Here is an 11,791-nt window from a genome sequence, read left to right on the forward strand (position 1 = left end):
AAGAACGTCCAATCCTCTTTTCCGGATCTGCTCCTGAGTGTACGTTATACAAGCAACTCTTTAAAAGGGTCTCCTATACATCCCATGTTATATCACATTTCCTCACTGTGGGGACGGTGTCTTAATGTGCCAGGCGCATCTGCAGATATCAATTCGGAAGTTTAAATACTTTGCAAAAAGACTCAATCATACATCTTTTCTGTGTGCTCACAGAGTATCCAAATAATGGCAATGCTGAATCACTTAACGACAGCATGCTGGAAGAAAGTTCAGAACGACCGGCTAAAGAAGCAGCTCTTCTTCATTTGCCGCGCCTTGCATAAGTCTGCAGCCAGCGATGCTTTTGGGATCTCCGCGGCTGGGGAAGGAGCCATGCCGGAAAGTGTTATCTCATCGGCGGCTGTCAGCGAGAAGCCCAGAATCCTGAGCCTGGAGGAGATGCCTAGAATCCTGAGCCTGGAGGAGATGCCTGGACCCAGCACCCTCTCCAACCTGGTAGAGTTCTTCTGGAGAGACGGGTTCAGCAGAATTCACGAAATACAGGTAATGGTGTCTACAACCCATTCCTCTCTTTGTGCATTTTGTTTTGATTATTATTATTTTTTACATATAAAATCATTTCTTTGTGTTTCATTGAAAAATACAAAACATTTTATCTGAATTACAATATGAAAAAAAAGATTGCAAAAGCAACAGTTGCACAATTCCACACAAATACTACCATTTAAGCATTAAAATTACCTATGACATTTGGAGCATTTTGCAAGTAGTTCATTTGTTGATTGCCATACATCCCCTGAAAGCCCTCAACCATTTATTTGTAGTTGTAAAGTTTCACAAGGCTGTTATCCTAGAGCTCACACTCATTGTATACAGCAAGGTCCAGTTTTTATAAAAAAAATATATGATTTATGAATTTCTTGAACCCATTTTGATTCAGATATGTTGATGAGAAGTCAAGTTACCTCTGCCAATATTTCCATATAAGCTTTATATAGCATTGGAGCGCTGTTTAGCCTCCTTTGGGACAAGCTAGTATGACAAATGGACAATGGATTTCCACTGTAGCTTTTAAACTGAGAACCCACTACATCCTTTAAAAGACCATACAGGATCGCTGGAGACCCCCCAGGTCTAAGAGAGTTAATGGTCTTATTCTCATGGTGGTACAATATCAAAATGTGCCAGTAATACATGAATTTAGCAACATTTTAACATTTCATACATGAGAATCTTTTTAAAAAAGAAAGAAAAGAAAAACAGTTGCATCATCAAGTAATGTAATGGTTTTTTTCAATCCAATTTAAGGTTTTAAACCTGTTTATTTATTACTCTTTGAAGAATTTCTATACAATAAGAAATACACCTTTTATATGAAACAGCCCATAATACTATTTGAGAAAAGGCAGACATTTCTACAGTCAATATCTCTAACATCAAGAACCTCCCACCTTAGATAGATAGTTAGATAGATACTTTATTGATCCCAATGTGGGAATTGTTTGTGTTGCAGCAGCATTATAAAACAAGGCAATGTACATAAGAGAAATTTAAGACACAAGAAATAAACAGTCCAAAGTATTTCTGAAATAGAAATAAAATACCATTAAAATCCATTATTTTATAATCTTAATCTATATTGATTATTACCATTACTGGTAAGAGAAAACATTTGTATTAATTTAAATGTTGGGGTTATACGTCTCATTAAGCAGTAACACGAATGTGCTTTGTCAGGCATACAGTCTATAATCATCATTATTTATAATCCCTAAATCTATCACGTTTTGAAACTTGACCCATTGGCATGGCATTGAACACAAATCTGCCCTAATGCATTCCATTACTTTATCCACATTATCACAGGATAACACTTTCTTATTCAGTGAGCCTGTCAAAGCCTTGCACTGTTTATAATCCAGTTTACTCATTAGTCTCACTACTAATCTGAAGTATTTTTATCCTTATCCTTATTCTTCAAGTTTATTATAATTCAATTTGTTTGCACTCTAGCTACATCTGCATACTCCCCCTGTAAACCATTCAGCTATCTAAATGTTCAGCTCTTAAAGGATATTTATGCTATGTTGGGAAAGGTTCTGGCAGAAGATGAAGACTAAATAGTAAAAATAAATATAATAAGTATTTCGGGTTATAAACTTTGCCAGGCACACAGAAAGAGTATTTGTTACCCTGTGTGTCACACACTTGGTGCAGTGTACTCTTTATCAGGACAAGTAATTACTAAGTACTGTTCATCTTGTGTTAAAACTTGACTCAACCTGATGATATGAACCACACTGTATCTTATTTGCCATATCCCTTTCTATTTTATCCACTTTGGATTAATACCACTGTTATCCAAATCTTTGTAATTCTATGTGCCTGGTGGAGCCACACACAGTCTATTTTCTGGCAAATGTAAGTGTCTTATACTCCTTTGACCACACATTTGGCCATGATACTAACTAGGCAGTGCTGACACAAAGTGTGCAAAAATTACACCAAATCATGCGGAATGATGAGGCATCAAAGGATATTACTTTTCTAAGTTATTTGCCAAATAGTTTTGACAAAAATCTCAAATAACTGCTATGATTTTCATGTTTACGTTTTGCCAATTGAGTGACTCTTTTTGGCAAAACTTGCTTACAATTTCCCCCCTTCATTCATCATTTTAGGTAATAAACATAGGGGAATTTGTGCTAGTTGTAGGCTTGTAACTGAACGATTTACACATTTGGCTTGGGGAACCTAGTCTATTGTTGTGTTTGCTAAAAGAAATCGCGTTTTCTGCAGGTCTCCCTTGAAAAAGAGATCTATGATCTCAAGGGACAATCTGGATAAATAAAGGTTTGAAATGAAATGTTAAAATTGCTGTAAATATTTACTTAGCACTGGTAATCTTAACATTGGGATGCTCAACACACAATTCATGCACAGACAACAGTTAACCTCATAGCCAATATCTGCAAATTAATTGCATTACATTTTAATTTCATAAAGAATATGTCAGTCTAAATGTGAATATGTGTGAATATGTGTGACTCTTGCTTTATAGATGGAGCACAGTAAGAAGTTTGGAAAAATATTTAAGTCCCGTTTTGGGCCACAACTGGTGGTCTCGGTGGCGCACCGTGACCTGGTGGCTGAAGTGCTGAGGGCCGAGGGCGTGGCCCCTCAGAGAGCGAACATGGAGTCCTGGAAGGAGTACAGAGACATGAGAGGCCATTCCACTGGCCTCATTTCAGCGTGAGTGCCACCTCAAACTTAGATGAGTGATTGAATCTGCACAAAGACCTACTGAAGTTAATTACTTTGAGGTCAGCAGGATAATCAATCAATCAATCAATCAATCAATCAATCAATCAATCAATCAATCAATCAATCAATCAATCAACCAATCAATCAATCAATGTTTATTTATATAGCCCAATATCACAAATGTTACATTTGTCTCAGTGGACTTCACAGTTTGTACAAAATATCAGTATGACAATACGACACCCTCTGTCCTTAGACCCTCACATCGTACAAGGAAAAACTTCCGGAGAAAACCCAGTTTAAAGGGAAACATGGGAGAAACCTCAGGGAGAGCAACAGAGGAGGGATCCCTCTCCCAGGATGGACAGACGTGCAATAGATGCCGTGTGTAAATTGAAAAGATAATACATTTACAACATAGGTAGTCCAAATGTTTGGAAATGCATGTGTGTATAATAGGAAGATGAATCCACGAGGATATCCATCCAGGACCTATGATCCAGGACCACAGCCACGACTCAAGTTTGCATAATCCCTTTAGTTTCCATTATGTGTAGATGGGCACAGCACAACATTGCACACTTTGGCATACATACTTTTAGTTTTTCAACAGCTTCACCAGCATCACACTAAAATACATTTAATTTCGCTAACACTTTTGTCCAAAGCGATTTACAAAAAATGCAATTTCACAACAGCTCAAATCCTAAAAAAATGTATTTGTTTCTTTTTATATATAAGATAAGAAGTACTTTATTGATCCCAATTTGGGAAAAGTTTGCATTGCAGCAGCATAAAAAGAGAACAAAAGAGAAATTAAAAGACTAGAAATAAACAATACAAAATGTAATTTGTCATTAATAAAACAACAAGGTTGTTCCCACTATATGTCCAGAAATGCCTTGCATTACATTAAACAATGCCAACACGTCCTGCTTGTGTCTCTTGTGTGGTGTTCTCCAGGGAGGGAGAAGACTGGCTGAAGATGCGGAGCGTGCTCAGGCAGCTCGTCATGCGGCCCCGTGACGTAGCATTGTTCTCTGACGATGTAAACGAAGTGGTCGATGACCTTATCAATAGAGTTCGTATTTTGCGCACCCAGGAGTCTGACGGAGCAACTGTCCTTAATGTCAATGACCTGTTCTTCAAATATGCCATGGAAGGTTGGTAGAGATGCAACAGAGGTTGTGTGAATTAATTGAATGGATTTAAAAATGATGAAATTATGATGCACCTGTGTTACATTCGAGTTACACTTTAACATAGAAACAAGTGAGGAGTAAGTCATTCTTGTTGCCGCTTTCCAACTGCACCAAAAAGATTAATCCTCCTATCCCTTTTTTGTCTTTAAAGGTGTGGCAGTCATATTGTACGAGTCCCGACTGGGCTGTTTGGAAAATGAAATTCCCCAGGAAACCGAAGACTACATCGGAGCGCTGCATCTCATGTTCAGCTCCTTCAAGACGACCATGTATGCAGGGGCGATCCCCAAGTGGCTGAGACCTGTCTTCCCCAAACCCTGGGACGAGTTCTGTTGCTCCTGGGATGGCCTCTTCAAATTCAGTGAGAATTTTACATGACAGCTACTTTAACACTGTTTGGTATACATGTTAGTTTTAGCAAACCATCTGCCTGCAGTAGCAACAGTGCGTTCTCATTCAACAGGTTTTTACTGCAATTCTGTTCTCCGCTTCCAATAAGAATTTGTTGCAAAGATAACCCTTGAAAACATCACCAGGATTTGTTTACCAAGTTTTTCCAGAACAACAGGATACATTTACAACTGTTTTCACATCCTCCACTTGGAAACATGTTTGTAATTACTACTACTACTACTACTACTACTACTACTACTACTACTACTACTACTACTACTACTACTACTACTACTACTACTACTACTACTACTATTTTGGTAAACATGTTGGATAATGCTTTTCCAGCTGTACTCCTTAAACCGAAAACCCTAGAGCCTCGCATCAATAGAAAGGAATGTTGATTTGCATATAAATCTCACTGCTCTGCCATGGGGTAGTGGGAGTATGGGGTCCCACAGTTGCATAACCTGTTCATTTTTTTCAATTCCCTCGCTACCCTCCTTCAACTCCCCCTACTTCCCCCCTTTCCATTCATCCTACCTTCTTTGTTGCTTTCTAATTCAAGGTCAGATTCACGTCGATAAGAGACTTTCGGAGATTAAGGCCAAAGTGGAGCGGGGAGAGGAGGTGAAGGGGGGGATGCTCACACACTTGCTCGTTACCAGGGAAATGAACTTGGAGGAGATCTGCGCCAATTTAACGGAGCTGCTGCTGGCTGGGGTCGACACGGTGTGTGTTTTGTGTGTGTGTGTGTGTCTTGGGTTTCAAGGGTTAGGTTTCTGGCGCCACATCCATTCCTGTGTAGCTGTGCCAGCGTCAGGTCAGAACAGTGAATCGGAGGTTACATAGTATCCCTCTGACAAACTTGTTCTCACTCAGCTTTAGTTTATTTTCATATGTCATTGTCTGTTATATCTACACAGGGGGGCTTTTGTCTCTTTTATTCTCCTCCACCAGACAGCTGTGCTGAGCGTTCATGTGCTTCTAAATTAAATAGATATTGTACTGTAAGTTGTTAGGACTGTAGGTCTATTGTCAATTAAGTGCATTTCTTTTTAGGTGCTTGTGTATCTGTGTATACTGTGTGCACATTTGCACTGTTCCTACCTAATTTGTTGGGGGTACTGTCAGGTTAATGATAATTATGAGATCAGACTCTTTTGTTCTGAGCTGGGGGCCACAGGATAAATGGGTGTGTGTTTTTGTTTAACTTGTTGCAACGGCCACGTCCCGGTAGGGGGTGGGCTTAACTAAGCCATTACCTGACCCCATGGTGTATTACCCTTACTCGGCACACAAGAGAGCTGTCAAGACATGTTAGCCACAGACAGAATTATAGCACAGACTGACCAGAGGTGCGATGAGGGGGACAATAAAGAGCTTGAAGAAAAGGGAATCTTTCAAGAAACAGGAAAAAAGTTTGGGACTAGCGTCATCGGGGGGCTTAAGACGAGTCATTGGTGTTTTTAAATTGAAAAAAATATGTGAGAGATTTAAGGGGAGAGGTCCAGGCTTTCTGAGCTGTTACATGATGAGCTTTTGTCATATGATTCCTGTCCAGCTTTGTCTGAGGTGTCAACAAGTGTCTGTCCCTGTCTGATTAGATTAGAGTAGGGGAGAGAGGGAGGTGGGAGACACAACAGTGAGAAGGATGATAAGACCTGTGAAAGAGACTATTTTGATCATTAGTCTATTCGTCTTCTACCAATCCATATCATAAAATGCATGGTTGGAAAAGTAAAGAGGCCAGATGAAAAGATGGGCAGGATATCAAGAAATTAAGTCAATAGTAGGCTAGGGCAACAAGCTAACAGCACAGTGAGTAAAGATAAGATTTCATAAAAGAAAATATAACGCACTATAATTGACCTATCTGCCTACGTTATTGAAATTAAGATGTCTGTGAGATTTGAAAAAATAACAGTTTGGCAGAGTTGAGAACAGAAGATATATAATAGAAGTTGGCAGGGCACTACCAATCTGTGAGATTGGGCAATAGCGTGTCAGAGTTTGAGAATTCAAGTTAAATGTAATAGGATTAATACCTTTGTTTCTCGAATTAATCAGGATTATTTTTAAATCTGTGGTATCCTTATATTATTTGAGGTAATCTACTCACTGTAATGCTATTAAGTGTATAGGATTTGGCTGAAAAGGGCGAGTAAGGCAATCAATAGGGATAAGCGTCTGGGAGTGAAAGCTGGTCTCAAGAAGCTGGCATAAGAAGATTTATTGAAATTCAGTTTATCCACTCTATTTTTTGTATACATGAACATGCTTCTAATATAGGGACATACAAATACACACCGTTATGTTTTTTTAAGTGCACACATGCACATACAGATGCAACATCCTAACTCTTTATCAGCGTGTATTGCAAAAGTATCAAGAAAAACATAGGCATACATTTTCCAAAGAGATTTCAATTAAGAACAAATGAACAATATCTCAATCTTTATTTATGTATATAGCACATTTAAAACAACCTTCAGTTGACCAAAGTGCTGTACAGGCAATAACTACAATATTAAATAACACAATGGGAGTACAATAATAAAACAATAATTAAAAACATTAAAAAGCACAATAACTAGAAACACGGATATGTGCTGGGAGCCTGTTCCACAGTCTGGGAGCTGCAACACTGAAAGCCCTGTCACCTCAGGTTTTTTTCCTGCACCGAGGAACCACCAACATATTTTGCTGAGCTGATCGCAATGCTCTAGCTGGAGCATGGCGGTGCAACAACTCAGACAGGTAATGTGGTGCCAGCCCATGCAATGATTTAAAAACAACAAGTAAGTACTTGAACTGGATCCTGTAACTGACAGGAAGCCAATGAAGGTCTGCCAAAATGGGTGTGATGTAGTCATAACGTCTCTTCCCAGTAAGAAGGCGTGCAGCCGCATTTTGGACCAGCTGCAGGCGACGGATCAAACACTTATCAACACCAATATACAGGGAGTTACAATAGTCTAAACGAGACGTTATAAATAGGTGGATTAGCTGTTCAAATTCCTTACTAGGAAGATATGCTTTTACCTTCCCCAGAAGCCGCAGCTGGAAGAAGCTTGTCTTGACAACTGAGCTTATTTGTTTGTCGGATTTAAAACAGTTGTCAAAGATGACTCCAAGATTTCTGACAGAGGGACGGCTGTAGGAGGCTAATGGGCCGAGTACACTATTAAAGCCATCAAGGAGTTCAGACTGTCCAAATATTATAATCTCTGTCTTGTTTTCGTTGAGAGTCAAGAAGTTGATTTCCATCCATGATTTTATGTCTTTCAGACAGCTCAGCAAGGCAATCTTAGATTCCTCATTTGCTTTTATAGGCAGGTATACCTGCAGATCATCTGCAAAGCAATGGTAAGAAATGTTATGCTTTTTAAAAATTGACCCCAGAGGTAATAAATACAGACTGAACAAAATGGGGCCTAGGATAGAACCTTAAGGGACCCCATATGCTAGTGGAGCTGCAGCTGAAGAATACTGGCCAAGATGGTCCTTTCTGACAGATAGGATTGAAACCATTTTAGGACATTACCTTTAATTCCAACACACAGTTCAAGGCGTGATAAAATAATTTGGTGGTCAATGGTGTCAAAAGCAGCAGACAAATCTAAAAGCACAAGCACAGCAGAATTCCCAGAATCAGCAGTTGAAAGAAGATCATTCAAAACTCTTAGGAGAGCAGTTGCTGTGCTATGGCGTGATTTAAAACCAGACTGAAACTTCTCTGATATGCAGTTTAAAACAAGGTGTGACTGCAGTTGCGCTAACAACACTTTCTCTAGGACTTTAGACAGGAAGGGAAGCTTAGAAATAGGTTCTGTGTTTTGATAAGAGGCTGCACTACAGCGTGTTTAAAAAAGGTTGGAACGCAGCCTGAGGTGAGAGAGATATTTATCAAAGTTAAAATATATGACCCAATAGTAGTAAAAACGTCTTTCAATAGTCTTGGAGGAATACTGTCTAAGGGGTATTGTGAAGGTTTCAATTTTTTAACCACATCAGATAACTCGGGCAGTGAAACCAGGTCAAACTGCTCGAAGACAGCTGAGCACACAGGAGACACAGCTGGGTCTAAGGTGAGAGAAGGAGGTGAAGATCTGATGGCCAAGACTTTATCATTACAAAATGAAAGGAACTTTTCACATAGAGTAGGTGATGGCACAACACAGGGAGAGTTACAGGGATTTAAAAGACAATTAAGAGTGGTAAAAAGGAACTGGGGCCTATTTTCTGTTACAATACTAATATACTACAAATTAAAAAAGGAATGTTGAGAGAAATATTCAAAATACACTTTTGTTTTTCACAGACATCCTTCACCCTTTCATGGGCCAGCTACCTTTTAGCGCGGCACCCACATATACAGCAGCAAATCTACACCGAAGTGACCAAAACTCTTGGACCGGGAACAGTGGCCACAGCAGACGATGTCTCTCGCCTGCCTCTTATCAGAGGGCTGGTCAAAGAGACACTCAGGTACACACCGCGTTGGTTTTGAATTATTAAGCTTTTTTCTTATTGACAAAGTCTTAGGTTTTGCTTTTGGTTTGCTATAACTTGCAGTGAGTGAAAACAACAGAGCAATGGTTTAATAGACTTTATAAATTAGGGCTTGACTTTGTTAAATATTTTCACGAGTAGATTTAATTTCCCCCCTGTGTTGCACCCCTCCCTGGGAGCAGGCTTTTTCCAGTTCTCCCAGGCAACGGACGGATTACCCAGGATGATTTGGTGGTGGGCGGATACTTCATCCCCAAAGGGGTAAGACTGAAAGAAATATAATAGATGTGATTCCTCATGTGTGTATGTGCTGAAGAAAAAGCGTCACCATGAAAGTTAGCCAACAAAAACATGTCAGGGGAACCAGATGTAACACGATCCAGCATTGCTCATACACCTTTCTGTTCCTCGGTCTCATACACATGCATGTACAATAGCCCAGCAGTTTCCTTACATAACTGACATTTTGTTGTCTGCTCATTTCACTAGACTCAGCTGGCCCTTTGTCACTACTCCACGTCTTTCGATGAAGAGAACTTCCACGATTCTCTAAACTTCCAGCCGTCTCGTTGGATACGGAAAGATTCCACAGATCGAGTGGACAACTTTGGCTCAATTCCCTTTGGCTACGGCATCAGGAGCTGCATCGGCAAGAGAATAGCTGAGTTAGAGATGCATCTAGCTCTCACAAGGGTAGGAGAAATAAATAATTAAATATATTAACAAATTAATAAATAAATACATCTAGTTATGTAAACAAATGAAATGTAGCTGAATGAGCTTCTGAGGCAAGGCAATTGTATACATAGAGCACTATTCAGAAATATGATGTGCTTTACAGTGGCTTTAATAGATAAATCACATCAAACACACAAGTAAGCTGCAGTAATATTATAACAATAACAACAACAAAATCACAATATTGTTGTTATCCCTGATTTAAATGAGCGGATTCAACAGACCTCGGGTATTCAGGTGTTTCACCACAGGGATCATACACACAAAAAGCCTGCTTTGTGCATCTGATAATGGACTTGCCTCTATCCTGGTTCAGTTAGATCTGAGTGCTGCCTTTTACACTATTGACCATAACATACTACTCCAAAGATTAAAGTTTTTGATAGGTATAAGGGGAACTGCACTAAGCTGGTTCAGGTCTTATCTATCAAAACGGTCTCAGTTTGTATCTGTCAACGATGAATCCTCATTACAAACTACAGTCAGTCATGGAGTACCGCAAGGGTCTGTACTTGGACCCATCCTGTTCATCATATATATGCTAGCATTGGGCAATATCATAAGGAATAACTCCATACATTTTCATTGTTATGCAGATGATACACAATTGTATCTATCAATTAAACCAGATGTATAATTTCCATTAGTTAAACGGCAAGAATGCCTCACAGACATAAAGACATGGATAACCAGCAACTTTCTATTATTAAACTCCGACAAAACAGAAGTCATTATACTAGGTAAAAATAATGCAAACAATAATTAATTTATGAGGAAGCTTGACCACTCCCAGCTGTGCTACTAACAATTTTTAAAAACACAATTGCAAATGTTCTGATTAATATCTTCTGAATGACATGTCTGTGTCTTTGCTCCTTGTACAGCTCATTCAAAAGTTCCACATCTGCGTTTCTCCTCTCACTTCTGAAGTCAAGTCCAAAACCCATGGCCTGCTCTGCCCTGCTGACCCCATCAACCTGCAGTTCATTGACAGAGAAAACTAGTCTCACACTCCACATGGTATACTGTACTGTGTTTGAAATGATACCATTCATTTAACTTTTATATCTTTATCTCGTCCCAGATATTAGGTACTGAGTGAAGACTGTTTTACTTACTTCAAAATAGTGTGCGGGGGGGAGGAAATTATTACAATCTATATACTCACACTTCCTTTCCTGCCTAAGTTAAATCACTATATCAAACACATTAGGTACACAAAAACAGCTTTTCTATTTTCAATTTAAAAATTATAATCATAGGAATGTTTTTCTTTTTAAATGAAAAGGAACTTTTCCTGTGATTCAGAACAAATTTGTTTCTGTTGCCAACCAATTAAAGCAAAAGTGGATTCTTTACTCAGCTAATTAAATACATTATGTATCTATTTGTATTTTTTAACACTATGTACTGGTTCAAAACATCTGTAGACTACACTGTTTATGATTTTTCAGTAAATACAATCATTTAGCCAGAATATCTATTACATCATGATTTTATTAGGATAATGTATATAACAGTTTGTGCAAGAGGAGACCATTTGTAAGACTGTGCAGTTTTAAAAGGATCACTTTGGTTTGTATAGAGGAAAAATAATATTGTAATAACTTTTTATTTATCTGCTCTTTTTTCTTTCTCTACCATTTGTTACTTTAGCTCCAATAAAACGTTGGAAAACA

General features: G+C 38.8%; 1 protein-coding gene across 1 annotated transcript; it reads left to right on the forward strand.

Moving 5' to 3' along the window:
* On the forward strand, nucleotides 1-11,791 carry cyp27c1 (cytochrome P450, family 27, subfamily C, polypeptide 1). The gene is made up of 10 exons (XM_034103731.2): nucleotides 1-39; nucleotides 214-543; nucleotides 3,062-3,252; nucleotides 4,228-4,427; nucleotides 4,618-4,827; nucleotides 5,428-5,591; nucleotides 9,184-9,350; nucleotides 9,557-9,635; nucleotides 9,864-10,067; nucleotides 10,997-11,791. The coding sequence occupies exons 2-10, from the start codon at nucleotides 226-228 to the stop codon at nucleotides 11,114-11,116; spliced, it is 1,653 nt and encodes a 550-aa protein (XP_033959622.1). The 5' UTR covers nucleotides 1-39; nucleotides 214-225; the 3' UTR covers nucleotides 11,117-11,791.

The sequence above is a fragment of the Pseudochaenichthys georgianus genome, chromosome 3 (assembly GCF_902827115.2).
Source record: "Pseudochaenichthys georgianus chromosome 3, fPseGeo1.2, whole genome shotgun sequence".
In the NCBI taxonomy this organism is placed as follows: domain Eukaryota; kingdom Metazoa; phylum Chordata; class Actinopteri; order Perciformes; family Channichthyidae; genus Pseudochaenichthys; species Pseudochaenichthys georgianus.